Source organism: Tigriopus californicus, chromosome 12 (assembly GCF_007210705.1).
Source record: "Tigriopus californicus strain San Diego chromosome 12, Tcal_SD_v2.1, whole genome shotgun sequence".
NCBI lineage: Eukaryota > Metazoa > Arthropoda > Copepoda > Harpacticoida > Harpacticidae > Tigriopus > Tigriopus californicus.
In genome coordinates, this window is record NC_081451.1 from 10,605,447 (window position 1) to 10,622,711 (window position 17,265).

Consider the following 17,265-nt stretch of genomic DNA (forward strand, 5'->3'; position numbering starts at 1 on the left):
AAGCAAATATTTGCTCCGTCACAATATCGCGAGGGCTTGGCTAAACAGCGATAGATTAGAATAAACAAGATTAATTAACATTTCTCTTTTGCCAAGGCGAGCATTTCTCAAAGGTCGATATTATAGGATTGATAACACCAACCATGTTATTTGCAAATAAGGGAAGAGTTTGTAATTGCTGCACGGCATAACGTTCATAAATGCAAGTGGCATATCCAAGAAAGGACACTAATGCATTAAGAAGTAAAATAGAAGAAAATATTGACACTGTCATCAATATATGTAAGCCCGTGGATTGGGAAACTCGACGAATGTGTGGGTAATCTTGACATTAATAATCGACGTATGCTTAAGGATGATTGTTTGTACCCCAGGGAATAAACGAAGGAAATGGTATGCCAAATTGCATATGGTATTACCACTTTCGAATTGTTTTTTTTTTCCTTTTACCATTGTTGGCTGCAACGTCTTATTGGAAATTCGGGCTTCGGTTGGAAGTGAAATTCCTCATTTGCTAGTCAAAGGAACGATATGAGAAATATTGGGATATAAATATGACCAGTTTGACAAGGCTGACTTGTCAGTTCCAAACATGGCTGTCATGGAACAAATTCAAAAGTTCTTGAAGAAGAACCAAACTTTGCGGCAATTCTTAAGCTTCTTTCGTATCTTCATTATCTTGGGCTGTTTGGGATTTGTTTGCGTTGGATGGGCGAGATCATGTAAGTAGGATGTGTGATGGACCTCTGGACTTTATTGAACTAAAACATATTTGAAACATTTTCTCGTAAGTTAGTTTGTTTCGAAGTTTTGCCGTCAAAATATTATGTGGTCGACTCAGAATGCAGTGCTAAGCAAATAAAGAAGATCAATGCTCAGTAGCGTACCATGTTGGCAGGAAAACTACAAATTTTAGGAAGGGTTAAAAAAAAATAAATCCAATGATTTAGCGAAGTATGGTCTTGATGAGACAAAAAATAATCTGTATTGGAGGTGGGCAGCTCCGAAAAAAAATCATCATTTTCCAAGGTTGACTAATTTTGCTTTTGCCTAATTCTGGAGTGAAGTCATGTTAATTGAAACATTCTTTTTTTTTTTTTTAAATTAATCTTGGCCACTCATCCTTGTTTGATAAATAGAGACAGGAAAAACATTTTGTTTTGGCGTTGAGTGTAAATTCAAGACGTTTGTCAAAACTAATTTGGCGTGCAGTAGCGACTCATTATCTCAGGTCTCATAGCTTTGCTGTTCAATTTTGTATAGTTTTGAATGCAACTAGTTGTCTGAGCACAAGTTAACCTAACAAAAAGATTAACTGTTGTGAACAAGACTAGATTTGACAAACGTCTGGAATTTACACTCAACGCCAAAGCAAAATGTTTTTCCTGTCTCTATTGATAAATGATCATTCAATGAAAGAAGCGGCAATATCTTGTGAAATCTAGCTTAGGGACAATTTGGAGTTTTTTTGTATTCGGGCCATCATCAAGTTTAAAGTACATAAGGGATTTGCCGACATTAGCTTGAGATTTATATACTGGTCTTAAGGTTATTTCCTTCTAGCCCAGAGTATGATGCAAAAAGGAGTCTAATTGTGATCGATTTACTAGTATTGAAGTAAAGTTTCTGATGTTGGTCCTCAGAAAAGATCGACGGAGAGTTGTCTCGTTCGATTCTCATAGGGCATGACAAGTGAAGGACATTAAAGGAAACCTGTGGTCCAGCACCCTGATTTTGAGCACGTTGGGAGGGAATAATAGGACAAACCACACAGTCAACTCCCACCATCCACCCATTGAATTTTCAATAAGCCAGTGCTTTAGAGTGAGCTGTGTTACAAAACCCAACAAAATGAACATGTTTGGTGTAATTTGGCGAACGCACTATCAAATTGGCTCAATACCACAATGATATTTGCTTAGACAAGCAAGTAAAGTGGAACTAATTTCAAAGCTCAATGCATGCACAGTGCAGTTTGGCTGGGCATGTTGCCTTTGATTTTACTCCATGGAATAACGTCAGTTGTTCATGAGTGCATTCACTTGACAAGCCCTATTGCTATCGAGTCTCGGCTAAATCAACGAGTTTGGCGTGTGATAAGCAACTGTTTAGCAGGATGAACTATTAGTTTCGTGTTCTTGGTCAAAACCTTCCGATTATTTTGGTTTTTGAGCATCAAACTTGCTTGCTTCCTCTGAGGGAAGAGAGAACACGAACCAAAATGAATTTTGGGTGCGCAAGCAAAAGTGACTCAAAGATCGGGTGACTCAAAACTGATCTACGATCGAGGTCGAAAAAATTGGGATCAGAGTTTAACACTTTCATAATTATTCCAGTGATCAAATATATATCTGGCCAAACGTCCATTAGCAACATTGTTAATGAGACCAACTCCTACCGTTACCCCTCGGTAACTTTTTGTCCAAAATTCCGAGGTTATGATAACCTGGTTGAGGAACTGGAAAAAAGAGCCAACATTACTGGCAAGGAAACCATTGAAGAGATTGACTACGACGATCTCCTGAAGAACCTGACTCTGAGAAGGGATCAATTTCTCACATTCTTCACCCACCCACCCGGAAGACAGGGTGGTCCTGCAAATGGTAAGTCGACTAATTTATCAAAATAGGTCTCTTGCTACTTACATGATCGATCGGATTTTGAGAGCAGTAGAGAAGTGTCCTTACAACGTGGCCACAATATTCTCGCTCCTCATGCTTTAATGCATAATGTGTTAATGTATTCTCTAGTCTTTGCCATTCCCTTTCTACTCAATGTCGTAAGTGAATTACTAAAATCCGCTTCTTTTTTGAGGGATACCTCCACAAACAAGCAAAAGAGATCATCCATGACGCGTGTTCAATGTAGGGAGATTGAACCAAACGCGAAAAAATGATACCACCTCATCACCTCATGTTGGAATTTTGTAGCGGAGGAGTTTCTCATTTCGAAGGTTGTTAAGGGAAAATATAGTAAGGCGGGATTTGAAATAGAGGAGTAGATATAGAGTATAGGGAACGCTTAGTAGAAGGTAAACAAAGCCTAGCGGCCAAAAAGGAAAATAATTTAGTTAGTAAGAGTAATCACATTCAAATAGTTTGATAAACAGAGATTCAAACAAAAGTGGTTGTTATATTCCTGCCGGACCCCGTAAGATGATTCAAATTAATGAAATAGGAGCGATGAAAGTTCTAATTTAGTACTTTACAGCAATGGCACCCACTTAAATAACCATCCGAGCCGGATTTGAAACTGTCGTTCTACCCGACTTCCGCCTAGACCCAATTCGGAAAGGAACAGCTCTTTTTAGGGCGGGACGTGTCTTTGGCGTTGAAGAAATACAAGGCCCCACTAGTCAAGTTGTTGGTAAATGCGTGGCAGAGATGTCAGTCAACAAAACCCCGTGCAAAATCGCAATAAGCCTTACCAGTCTTAGAGAGGTTTCGTTTATGCACGGACTTCTAGAAATATGGACTGCGAACGAGCTTCCTGCAAAATCGGCCTGCTCTTGGTCATAGCCGCTCTGAGCCACTTTTCGAATTAAAGCAATAAAATAAGAAACGTATATCTTCTCAATTAACGGTAGGTCAATTTTACATCATTTACATGCAAAGTCGATCGTTTCAAAGTTATGTTGTCGAAAGCTTATGTAGCTGACCAAGAGCAGGCCGAAAATTCAAATTTTATGTAATGGTTACTATATAACTTTGAACATGTCTCCTGAGTTCCCTAAACATAGGTTTGGGCTCAAACTTGGCTGAGTTCATCTATTCAACAAGATCTTGTGGTCGTATGAAGTACTGATTTGGAATAAGATGAGTGGTTTTGGAGATAGGATATTTTTGCTTTCGTTCGCAGTCCATATCTCTAGAAGTCCGTGGTTTATGCGATGTAGTTGTGTCTCAGGGGAATCTGGATCTTGTAACCATGCTTGCGCCGTTCTTCTCTTTGTCAATTATGAGAGAGACGAATCTCAAACGGATCGTGAGTCTCAGTGGTCTAAACCCTCAGAGAAAAACAGATCGCTCTCTCGGAAAGGCAAGTCCATTGATGAACTCTTTAACTTAAGGACATCTGTTCCCACCTTCAGCCCGCCAAACCACGAAGCTCTCGGCAGATACAAGATAATCTTTGAAAAGCACGGATTGACATCCTCTGGAATGTTCAAGACGCTAATTGCCGTCGTTGAACCTCTACAAGGGTCACACTTGACACGACCTCCTGGAAAAGACCGTCTGATCTCCAGTGACAATTCAACAGCTTGGATATGAACATCATCTTCAATCGTGACGATAAGGAAGAGCCTAAATTTTTGAGAAGCGAAGAAATAAGTGCGGAGAACTCAGTTTCTTATGAGCAAAATGTTAATGTAAAGAGCATCGATGAGAGTATTGATCTTTGCAAAAGTACACTTGGTAAATCGCGGAATCCTGAGTGACTTTTGAAGCGGAAATTTCGCGTTACAGCAAGCCAGTGTCGTAGGATAATTCGGGCTCAAAGTAATCAAAGTCGAATCAAATTCTTCTTGCTATTGAGATCACTGAGAGTCGATTGCCTTTTAGAATCTGGCATGAAGTATGGCTCTGAAATGGAACAAGAAGCTCGCATAAAGTTCGAAGAAATCACGAAGAAGACAGTTCTCGAGTGTGGCCTTGTTGTTCGGCAAGATGCGCCTTTCATTGGTGCTTATACCTTATTGGCTTATACTTAATGACGGTGAAGTCCAGGTCCTTGAAATAAAGTGTCCCTAGATTACTTTATTTGTACAACTTCTATTGTATATCAAGCATAATGGTTATTTATAACGGAAAGTCCTGGTTGACGAGTTCATTCATGTTATTACATATGAAAGATATAACGACTCCAATCGCACTCATTTTACTGACCATACTAGACGGAACAAACGAAAAAATTTCAAAGCACTTCAGTCGCCGGATTGCCCTCTCCAAAAACTAGCAATATCATAACATTGTTCGTTCTGCTTGTTCGTTAACTGACTTTCCACAGTCCGCTTGAAAGGTGGCATAATGACGAACGCCCCGCGATTGCTTGTATCATTTACAATTTGAGGGAAACCTTTATCCGCCAAGATAACGTCACCTGGCTCTAGAAGCACCAGAAATCCGGACTGAGTTGTAATCTGTGAATCAGTGACTCAAACTCCGTAAGCTCTTGAAATGAAGATTAAATCTCCAGAAGGTGATAGAGCAATATGAAACCTTAAGATATGTCGTTGCTTGTAATTTGACCAGAACAAAGTTCGTAGCTCCAGATCTTCTGGGCATTGAGTTTCAATCTCTGTGCAATCAATCATTGCTCGGCAATTTGGGAATTTTGAAAGGATTTTGGCATCCTAAGTTGGGTCTGGTCTCTTGATGGCCAGAAAACGAGCTCCTTTCAGATCATGCATGAATGCTACAGATAGAACTTCATTCAAACTTCACTCGCTTTTTCCCGGGCAACTTGAAAAAATGTACTTAAGAATGTGAAAGAATGATTCAGCTTCAGCTTCATCATGAAAAGTAAGAGCTTCTGCTCGCACCTGAGTTTGCGAGATGGCTTCAGTTCATCGCCCAAAAAGCTCAAGGAAGGCATAAAAGAAGCTTTCACTGACACCAATTGTCGCTTTCCACTCTTCATCACTCCTTAGAGCTTGGACGCTATAGGCACTTGAAAGAAACGTGTTGGTTTGGCTCGAACGGGATCTTAACCCTTTGGCCTTTTTTAATGATATCCGTACTTGGCATTCAGAAGCAAAAGTGCATTCCCAACGAGGTCGAGTTTCATCACTGTCCGAGAACTCTATCTTGCTAAAGAGAAGATCAGGTTCCTCCATCTCTTCGTTCCAAGCCATGTTAACTTGAGTACCAACATCTGACGTGTTGAGCGACGGTTGGCTTGTCTGACCCCGGCTATTTGATGAAGGTACGGTCAAAGTTGAAGTCTGAAGTCGTTGCTTCCTCCTCTCATAACACTCTATATCCGATACAGTCGCAGAACGCTTCAAATATCTGACGAAACATGAAAATTGTCAGTTACTTTGTCAATAACAATTGATGCTTCAATACCTTGCTTCTTAGGAAAAATTGAAGGTACGTAATCGGGGTGTCCACGGGTCTTGCTCGGCTGCTTTCCTATGAAGTGTTCGTGGCAAATAACTGAGCTCAATGAAGGCTGCCAATAAGATCCGTCCGGACTCTTCCGAGATACTGCCGACGTCCACAACCATCTCTGTTCCTTGTTTCTTGAAGTAGCTGGAAACTTAAAAAATGCTTTTTTTCTGAGAAATCCACTCCACTGTTCATAGCACTGTTATTACGGTAGCCAACCACACTGCTTAACCGTCCAAAGTCTTTTTGGATTTTGGATCTTTCTGAATGTCTTGTTCCAAGTAGCTCGAATTCATGTTAGATTGCTTGGTTGCAGAAATTTCCTACACAAGTTGCTAATTACAAACGTGTTAGCCAATTTTTTTTTGTTCGTGTTTACTAACACTAAGTTATCCTTTTATCTCATTATGAAACAAGCAGTCCCTATAGCCCGTTTCATTCTCGCCTGCCCTCTCTCCTTGCGGAGAAACAAACGTGTTTTGTTTGTTACGAAGTCAGATGGCAGCTCTCTCGCTCGGCCTGCCATCTGATGATGGGTATCCCAATTGAGGGATATTCTGTCCTTCGTCGTCACTACCAGCATTAATTATTACCTCACCCTCGGGAATGACCACGGGTTCCTCCATTTAAGCCCATTTAAGGAGTGAAAGCAACAACTCGTGCTGTAATCAAATACCGCAAAGAAGCTTGGACTTGGCAAGCCTGGAATCGAACTAGCATTCGCAAATTGGAAAGCTGATGCTCTACCAATACAGTACCTCTAAATTGAAATATACAAGGAGCTATACATTGCTTATTTGTAGCCTACCAGCGACTTTTTGTGGTCATCTTGGTCGATTAAATTGTCCTAAAAAACTAATTTAAGTCTAGAGAAAGTGATGTTATTGATGTTGTGAAACTGGTCTTTTTGTAGTACAATTTTGTTAGAAATGATGATTGCAAATGTCTTGTTGTGTTATCAACCATACAGTATCCAGCTTCCTCTTTACACTGTATTTCTTATTTAGCATGTCATAATTACTTGTAAATGTACGTATAGAGGATTTGAAGGGTCTCCGAGATGAGTTGTGGGGTTATTCATTGATTCATAATTGATACCGCGGACGCTTCGTATGTCCGGAAAAGGGATACCTTGAACTCGTTTTCAGCAAGTTTTCAAACGCATATATTCAATGATAACACTTGTCTTGTTACGTTACACAATGGCTCTGTACAGAGCGTCAGTCGACGAGCCCAAGAAAACACGTCTGAACGCCTGTAGCGGGTTGAAACAACTGCTTTATTAGCGGAAAAACTATCTACAACACTGGGATAAATCTAGCTACACAAGAACTGTACAAAATATGGATGATCAATAAGTAACCGTTTCCGATACTCGGAACACTCCCGGCTAGAAGTTATGCAGCAAGTTGCAAAGACTTCTTGCACAAGAATCCAATTACGCCAAGGAGGGTTATTGACAAAGCTACAATGCACACATATAGTGTTTTATAATGGATATTGTCATGGCTGGTGTCGATTTCTTCACTTGGTTCTCTGGTACCAGTGTGGATGTCATCAAGGGACGTGTTCGTGGGTATTTCGGTCGTTGGAGAGGAAAGTCCTTTCAGTGTTACATTGATCATCTTGGTCTCAGCGTGGTAGGGAGATGAAGCGGAGTAGTGTGGGCCTATCAAGAAACAACCGGGTGGTAGTTGGATTAGTGCGGTTCCAACGACACTCAATTTTTCCGGGTCCTCAGGATGACATTGGACAACGATGTTTGCCTTCTGAGGATGGATGAGTAGGAACACTTGATCCAGAACTTCTTGAATAGTTGGCCTCTCGTACACTCTCATTTCGCAATGCTTCTTGGCAGCCGATGCATTTCCAATGAACAACGCTGACTCGCAAAAGTCTTCATAGTTTTGATAACTCGTCGAAGTCTTGCAAACATAATGTTCATTGAAATGACTGCAGTCCCCTAAATCTTCCTCACCAACTAGGTGAAAATGAATTTCCCCTGGAGATGTCGCAATGAAATCCTTGATTTTGGGCAAAACTATTGTCGAACTTGACATTTCCAATGGTCCAGGCACGAGTTTGAAAAGGGTCATTTCTGACGATTTCTTTACCAATGGGACCTGAACTGTGATGGAAATGATTCCGTCTTGGACGTTCCAGGTAGTTGGAAACTGGAGGAAGGCGCTGAGAGTTTGAAATGGCACCACATGATTCTTCGTTTTTGCCAACACTTCAAGTTCTTGAAGGGACTTCAGAACGAGGGGTCCCGCCACAAGTCCTGTTGGAAAGCGATGAAGAAGTAGTTGATTCAGTCCTTGTTCCACCTGAAGAACTGACAACCGTTCATGGTTAAGCCGAGACCGGGCAGCTGAGATCATTGATCGGCTAAGGTCTGTGGCGTGGATTTGCGCAATTTGTTGAGCCAGGTGGTCCTGGATCCTCTGCACTGCGACGATGTCGTGATTCATCACGTCCACGCGATGTTGGACCGAACGTACGGCTACTCCAACAGCTAGTGTAGCGCCCAAATTGACGATGTTGCCAATGAAGTTAACGAAAGGAAGGAAGATTGATCGCTTAACGTGTCTGTGAAAGTCGATTGGTTGGCCTAGGATCGAGAACACGGTTGACCACATGTCGTTAAGACTTCGTTCCTGGACTTTCAAATTGGCTATGATGTCTTGGGGAGGTTGCACGAGGAACTGGCCTCTAGCTGCCTTTTGATACACCTTCTTCAGGTCCCTGGTCCGTTGAAGTGGGATTTCCAACAAATGGGTAAGATTTATCCTGAAGCCCACATGACCGTGTCCAATAACGCCCATAATTGGCGGGAGGTGAAGATGTGCTGTGTGGTTCCTCGGAATGGTTTGAATTTGCACCTTTGCCATTGTAAGTGACAAGGTGCAGGATAGAGTCAGGAAGCTACATGCGTGCATGATGCCTGCTTCTTGGATGGAAGTTGACTGATTGAGTCGGTCTTCGTCTACCCTTATTTATTTTCCGCCAGAAGTGCCTCAAGGATGCTGAGTTGTCGAACATGCCTGGTGATGTACGACGGTCTCTGTTTCCCATGTGAGACGGTTCTGATTGTGGCCTTGTGAACAAGGCCTTGCGGATTTTTGTGAAGATCTTCGATGACACCCAGTTTCCAATCTTGGCGGGATAAATTCTTATCTCTCACCATTACCATCATATTGGTTTTGAGCTCAAGATTTTGTCCATGATGCCATTTGCGCGTTGGCTGGAGTTCCAATAGGTAGTCGTTGGACCATCGACGCCAAAATTGGTTCAGTAGAGCCGTCCTGTGTTTCCATTTTTGCGCTGTTGGACGCTCATCAATTTTGGCATAGTCGTTCGGTAATAGATCCATCCTGCGCCCTATCACTAGATGTGCTGGCGTGATTGGATGGAGCTGGTGTCGATCTTCTGAAACTGCAAGGGGTCTATTATTGACGATGCCCTCTATTTCTATCAATATTGTTTCGATTTGTCGGAAAGACAATGCAGACCGTTGGAGCATCACTCTGAGTGGAGTTTTCACCGTTCTGATCAGTCTTTCGGTAACTCCGTTTGTCCATGGTGCCCGATCTATGCTGTAAATCCACTCAATGGTGGGGAAAGCATGGCTGATCTTTGGCCTATCCATGTATGAGTATAGATGCCGAAGTTCCTTTTCTGCTGCCTTGAAACTTTTGAAATTGTCGCTATAGACAATTTTTGGTTGACCTCGTCGTGCAATAAGTCTACGAAAGGCTTCGATGAATGACTCTGCACTTAAGTCTGGAGTGAGTTCAAGATGAACTGCTCGACTGTATAGACAAGTGAATATGCACCCATATGCTTTGTCACAGTCAGTTGGGTGCAGTGGCCCAAAAAAGTCTACGGAAATGTTTATGAACCCGGACGGTTCGTCAACCCGTAAATTGGCTGGGAGTGTTCCCATTTGTTCCTGTAGCGGCACCAGTTTTCTGCAATGGGGTTTGAGGCACAAGCGGGCGATTCTTTGTACCTCACGTTTTGAGCCTTGAATCCAGTATCGTCTTCGGACTAAGGCGTTTAAGTTTGTCTTATCCAGATGAAAATTATCGTTGTGGAACTGGAGCACGATTTTCTCTGTGACAGTGTGGTGCCTTGGAAGGATGATTAGCTCCTCGTTCAGTCGAGTTTGAGCTACGAGCAAGTTCAAGGTTTTGTCAAATTTTGGCATGGCGTTCCTTAACCCCGACGCATTTGAGGGTTGTAAACCTTGTTTGATGTGGGTTATTTTTTATCATTTATTGTTTTTGCTGATTTCTGGATTGTCGCATAATTCTTCTTCCTCTTTGGAGATGGATGTTTGACCAGTTCCCAGCCACGTCTCTACTTCTCGTTGAAGTAAAGATGGTCCTGTTCACCATAATGTGTGGTGGATTAGATCAATGACTGAGCATCTGCGTGAACCAACGTCGGCAGGGTTGGATTTTCCCGGGCAGAAGAACCAACGAGACGCCGGAACAAGATTCAGGATAGTTTGGAGGCGGGAACCGACCCAAATCTTGTATGGATTGGGACCTCGGGCCAGACGGCAAAGAGTGACTTTAGAGTCGGTGAAGCAAAATATAGGAAGCTTGATATTCAAGGCTTCAGCCACATACACTCCCGCTCTGGCAGTGATAACTGCCGCGAGAAGTTCCAATCTTGCAATTNTGAAGCAAAATATAGGAAGCTTGATATTCAAGGCTTCAGCCACATACACTCCCGCTCTGGCAGTGATAACTGCCGCGAGAAGTTCCAATCTTGCAATTGTTTCGTGCTTATGAATGCCGGTTCTCACTAGTTGAAGCGGGTTGACACGTGTCTTGGCAAACGCTTGCGTACACTGTCGATTGTTTGCTGAATCCTTGCACACTACATAAACAACAGTACAATATGCCGTAGCACTGGCATCACCTAAGGCAGCAATGAATAACGGATCGAAATTTTGTGGGATTAAACAACGAGATACTTGCAGGGACGATAATGCAGGAATGTCATAAACCCATTGTGACCAAGTGTATTCATGATTGCTCGGTAAGGCGTCATCCCAATTAATTTTATCTTGCCATAAGGCTTGCAATAGTACTTTTGCAACGATAATGAAGGGTGATATCATGCCTAAGGGATCAAAAAGTTGAGCCATCGTTTTTAAAATCAAACGTTTGGTGGGACGCGCGGCACTGTCGAGTTTTAAGTTAGGCCAAAAGTTGAACGTAAGCTCGTCTTTTTTGCTATCATATGGGACTCCTAGAACTTTGGTGGCATGGGATTCAGACCTAAGTTCTGGTGGGATGTCCCTGAGAACCTCTGGTTCATTGGATAGCCATTTGTGCGTTTTCATGCTGGCCAAATTGAAAAGGGCAAATATTTCATCGGCCAGCTTTTTCGCACTTGCCGGGTCCGAGGACCCTGTGGCAAGGTCGTCAACATACATCCGTTTAACAGCCTTTGCAGCTAATGGGTACGTTTCTTGAAATCTTTTGGCATGTTCCTGAACAACCCAAATGGCCTGAAAAGGCTAGGACACTACCCCAAAAGTAAGTACTAACATACGAAGCAATTTGGTGGGTCCATTTGGTGAAGGTGTCCACATGAATCTTAAGTAATCATTGTCATTTTCAATGCCAATGCTTAAAAACATTTTGGAAATATCTAGAATCACCGTTGTTCGTTTGGAACGGAAGTTGATTAGGACGGACACGAGATCTGGAATTAAGTTTGGGCCGGCATGAAGAANAATTAAACGTTTGGTGGGACGCGCGGCACTGTCGAGTTTTAAGTTAGGCCAAAAGTTGAACGTAAGCTCGTCTTTTTTGCTATCATATGGGACTCCTAGAACTTTGGTGGCATGGGATTCAGACCTAAGTTCTGGTGGGATGTCCCTGAGAACCTCTTGTTCATTGGATAGCCATTTGTGCGTTTTCATACTGGCCAAATTGAAAAGGGCAAATATTTCATCGGACAGCTTTTTCGCACTTGCCGGGTCCGAGGACCCTGTGGCAAGGTCGTCAACATACATCCGTTTAACAGCCTTTGCAGCTAATGGGTACGTTTCTTGAAATCTTTTTGCTTCTTCAAGCAATGTTGAACGAGTCAGACAGAGCCCAAGTGATGGAACGCAATCCCACCTCTTTTGACGATTGTCGCAAATACATCCTTGGACTTGAAACATCTCGTCGAGGAGCCAAAATAATCAGCGATCCTTCAAGCATGGGAAAACGATATGTTAGTGCCGCAAGTCACAGGTCAAAGTCTTCAGCGTACAAGAAATCGAAACAGGTCGATAGGAAACCAAATTCAAACTCGAATTGTGGTTATTGCGGCGGGTTCTCCCATCCTCGCGACTCTTGTCCAGCCAAAGACACAAGTTGCAACAACTGTGATCGTTTAGGACATTGGGATGTTGCATGCCGATTAAAACCGAAACCGAAGAAGGTTGGGGGAGTTCTCATGCGTGTGGCTTCGTCTACCTCGGATCTTCGTCACAATCAACTGAAAATTCAGGTTCATCCAAGTGGTTCATCGAATTTCGTTGAGTGTATTTTTTGCGCTGACACTGGAGCGGACATCACAATTATGGGGGTTGAGTATTTCAAAGAGCACAAACTTTTCACCACTGTTCCTTCTCTCGATCTACCTCCAAAAACTATGAAGATTGTGGGTGTGGATGGCAATTCGTTGCGACTTTTTGCATCATTCAAATCCGATTTGCGAGTCGGAAATCACACTGCACGGGATGTCACCATCATCATATGTTATGGACTCGAGGGAGCTTTCTTAAGTCTTCAGGTTTGCAAGACGCTCTCCATTGTTGGTGCCGATTTTCCAAGACCAATGGTTGCGACCATTGCGTCTAAAATAATACCTGCTTTGAATCATTCATCGTGTATTTGGTCCGAGGACGATCGCGAAAATTGGATTCAATCATTGCCAGAAGATCCGTCCGAGGAGGACTTCGCACAAGTGGACAGGAAATTGAAATCCATTTACAAGAATGCTTTTGATGACACCCAATTGAAGCCTATGCGTGGGCCTATTGTAGGTGATCCAATGGTAATAACTCTAAAAGAAGAAGCACGACCATTTGCAATACATACGGCAAGACCCGTCCCGTTTCCCCAACGAGAAAGGGTGGAAAGTGAGTTAAAGGATATGACACAGAAGAAGGTAATAACGCCCGAGGGTGACGATCCTACTGTCTGGTGTCATCCAATGGTGGTCGTTCCAAAGCCGAACGGGGACGTTCGGATCTGTGTGGACCTGACCAAGTTGAATTCAGAGGTCCAACGGTCCACTCATCCCATCAAAACCCCGCTTGAAGCAATTGCTGGTTTTAGCCCATCGGATCGATTTTTCGTCAAATTGGATCTTCTTAAAGGATATTGGCAGATGGCTCTGGAGGAAAAGTCACAAAAATTGACGACATTCATCACACCGTTTGGGAAATTTCGATTCTTACGATCGCCAATGGGTTTTGTCTCGACTGGAGATTCGTACTCATATCGGGGCGACGTTGCCATGTCGGGCCTCAACATCCATAAAGTGGTTGATGACATGGCGGCTGGTTGTGAGACATACCGAGACCTCGTCCGTCTCACTTGCCTCATCCTAGAAAGATGCGTCTTCTACGGATTGACCGTCAACGCACGGAAAAGCAACGCCGGTGGAGCCAGATCCATTGATTTCGTTGGATATAAAATCTCACACAACAGCATCGCGGCCGATGAGAAGAAATTGATTGCGATCAAAAACTTTCCCGTCCCAACCAATCGTACGGATTTACGGTCATTTATTGGTTTGGTTAATCAGTTGGGACACTTTTCGGCGGATATTGCGGGAACTGCAGAACCCCTCAGAGGACTTCTCAAAATTAAGAATGAATTCCTCTGGTTGGCCGAACACGAGAGGGCTTTTTCCAAAGTCAAAGAGGCTTTGACATCCCCTCCAGTACTGGGAATGTATCGGCTGAACGCCCCCACTGTCATCCAGACCGATGCTTCCAAGTTGAACGGCCTCGGTTTCGCCCTTCTTCAGTTACAGGGGGAACAATGGCGATTTATACAGTGCGGATCACGTTTTTTGCAAGATGCAGAATCTCGCTACGCCATCATTGAATTGGAGGCGTTGGCTATTTTCTGGGCAATTAAAAAATGCCATGTTTATCTCGCCGGCTTGCCTGAATTTATGGTTATCACGGATCACAAACCGCTCAAACCAATTTTTGCTCAATCTTTGAACGCTATCGAGAATCCACGGATCCAAAACTACAGGTGCAAGCTGGCCGGATACAACTTCACTGTAGACTGGCGGAAAGGGAAAGATCATGAAATTCCCGATGCTCTTTCGCGTTCACCTGTGAGTGATCCGTCAGATGATGATCGATTCGAGGTCGTAACCACGGGTCAGATGGCCTTCATAAGCCTCAAAATGGTTGATTTAACGGTGGAATCAATTCGAGATCAGGCCCGGTTGGACCCAAATTATCGTTTACTGTGGCAATCCGTCCGATCCGGCACGATCTCAAAGTCCAAAACAGGCTATGTGGCTCTCTTCAAAAAAGTGGCTCATGAATTGTCCGTGGATGAGGATTTGGTGCTCCGTGGACATCAACTCGTCATTCCACCCCCCTGTGTCAAGGCTGTTCTCAAACAACTCCATGCCAGCCATCAGGGCATTGAGAGGACCAAAAGACGAGCGAGAGCCACGGTTTTTTGGCCAGGATACACATCTGATATTCACAACGTCGTCCAATCATGCCCTGAATGTGCCGTGTACCTACCGTCGCACCCGCCCGAGCCGTTGCTCCAGGCGGATCAACCCACACGACCCTTCGAAATGGCTACGGCCGATCTTTTCTCCTATGGTGGCCACGAGTACTTGGTGTATTCCGATCGATACTCAGGTTTTCCATTGATCACAAAATTTCACTCTCCCCCGACGGCTACATCGGTTATCGCTTCTCTTCAGAGATTCTTTAGTCTCATGGGCATTCCCAATGTGCTCCGATCGGACAATGGCCTGTCCACAATTTTCATCCTCATTGACGCAAACCTTCCTGAGGGAGTGGGGCGTGGATTGGAAGCCGTCATCACCACATCACAGCCAATCTAATGGCCATGCGGAAGCCATGGTCAAGAGCATGAAGTACCTTTTAGCCAAAACGGGTGGAGACTTCACTTCGACCGAATTCGATGACGGACTGTTGGAATTTCGCAACACGCCACGCGAGGACGGCATCTCCCCGGCCCAACGAGTCTTTGGTCGTTTGTTGCGCTCGAAGCTCCCCGTTCATTGGCGCGCTTATCGGCCGGAATTCAGGGAGATGCTCGAAACAGCTGATCGGAGAAAGCTCGAAAGTGACCAGCTCCGAAAATATTATTATGACCGTTCCAGTGATAACCTTAAGGGGCTGGCCATCGGCAACGAAGTGCTTGTGCAGGACGTGAAGACAAAACGTTGGGATAAGTTGGCTACTGTGCTGGACACCTCCGGTCGAAGAAAGTATCAATTGCGTTTTCCATCGGGTAGAATTCTTTGGCGAAACCGCCGATACATTCGGCAGGCTCCACACGGTCTTCAGAACGAAAGTGATCTACCCTTGGAACCCGAATCAAAAGCCCTCAGAAGGAGTTGCAGGGAAAAACGGTCACTCAATTATTACACGAGTTAAATCGTCAATGGTCTATCAGTAATGACACATAGTATTTTAACCTTTGCCGATTTGAGGGAGTTGGAATGATTCCTAATAATTAAATACCTTCCAATGCAACCATTTATATCGTCAGCCCAACCTCTCATTATTGTGCCATGATACAGCTGTACGGGACTAGGCTTTTTCCCAGACTTCCAAGTAGACCGGACTCCATCTTGTTAATTAGTTCTCTTTAATAAAGTTCCGTCTTTCTCCACCACGACTACATTTACAACATTCATAAGAACATACCAGTTGTCATCCAAAACGGAATGTTTAGACTGCTTCCAAAGAAGTTGTGTAAAGTACTTCTTAAGGTCACTATCATAACGGGTTACTTCCTTCATGGTATGTACAGCAATATTATTAACATATGATAATGAATGGTCTTCTTCGATTGTGTGGGCGGGATACGGCGAAATGCCGATTGTGTCCAAGAGTCATAACTGTTCAATACTGTCCTTTTCTTCATGCACAGGCACTAAGCTGAAAGAGAAAACCTCTGGTTGGGTGCCAATTGAAGAGACGGCTCCTGCTAGGATTGTACCCAGCTTCGTGAAGACGGCTGCTGGATCATGAAGGCCCTTTCGAATGGGTGTGCCTTGTTGAAGATGGGTGAACATCGGTTCACCAACCAAAAGTGTGACACAGAGTCACATCCAAATCTCGATCCTCCTCCTCGGACGTGTGGGGATAAACCTCCATGGCACACTGATTTAGTTTGCCAAGAGCGTCCTTTGCAGAGGTTTAAATCCGCCCCAAACTGGCGGTTGTGGCTGATTGATCGGAGTCATCCGATTTGGAGGTATCACCTTGGTCGATTATCGTTGTAGCTTTCTGAAGGAATTTGGTGAAGCCCCCTTGGGCATAAGATCGCCTTTTCTTCAGCTCCCCAACTTCGACGGAAGGAACACTGGGTGTGGATTTGAACTCCATTTTTCGCTGAAGTAAAACATCCAACTATTTCTTTTGGGAGGCGTTCGATCCATACCCAAGAGCGTGGACTGTAAGTTTGCTTTTTCTTTGTTCTTCCAAAATGCTGAATCATACGACGCCACAATTTAATTGGCTTGTTGTGGCAAAGTCGGTTGAAATTTAAGGCTTGGTGTAACGAACAAAGAGTTTGGGATCAAGAAATATGACCCCTTAAAAGCTTCCCCTCAATCCCATGATTAGGGTGAGATTCGGGTGTGGCTTGGCAACAAACGTTGAAGCCATTTGTCTTGGATTTTAGGGATGGTAACGAGGAACATAAAGATGGCACTTCTTCTCACTGCTAGTGTCACACATTGTTCGCAATACGTAGAGATGGTCACCAAAGACTGAACCCCGGAGTGTCTCGAAGGACCATGTACAGAGCGTCAGTCGACGAGCCCAAGAAAACACGTCTGAACGCCTGTAGCGGGTTGAAACAACTGCTTTATTAGCGGAAAAACTATCTACAAC

The 17,265-nt window shown here is 43.7% G+C and overlaps 2 protein-coding genes across 2 annotated transcripts in view; one reads left to right on the top strand and one right to left on the bottom strand.

Moving 5' to 3' along the window:
* Nucleotides 1-549: 549 nt before the first annotated feature.
* The window catches only part of LOC131891779 (uncharacterized), a 23,848-nt gene continuing 7,132 nt past the window's right edge, over nt 550-17,265 (top strand). Inside the window, exons 1-2 of the mRNA XM_059241440.1 lie at nt 550-722; nt 2,337-2,603. Of these exons, the coding sequence (XP_059097423.1) occupies nt 593-722; nt 2,337-2,603 (397 nt within the window). The 5' untranslated portion in view covers nt 550-592. The remainder of the gene's footprint in view (nt 723-2,336; nt 2,604-17,265) is intronic.
* On the bottom strand, nt 16,260-16,466 carry LOC131891780 (uncharacterized; the record flags this gene model as incomplete). The annotated part of the gene is given in 1 exon segment (XM_059241441.1): nt 16,260-16,466. A coding segment is annotated over 1 exon segment (207 nt), but the record flags the coding sequence as incomplete, so codon positions are not given.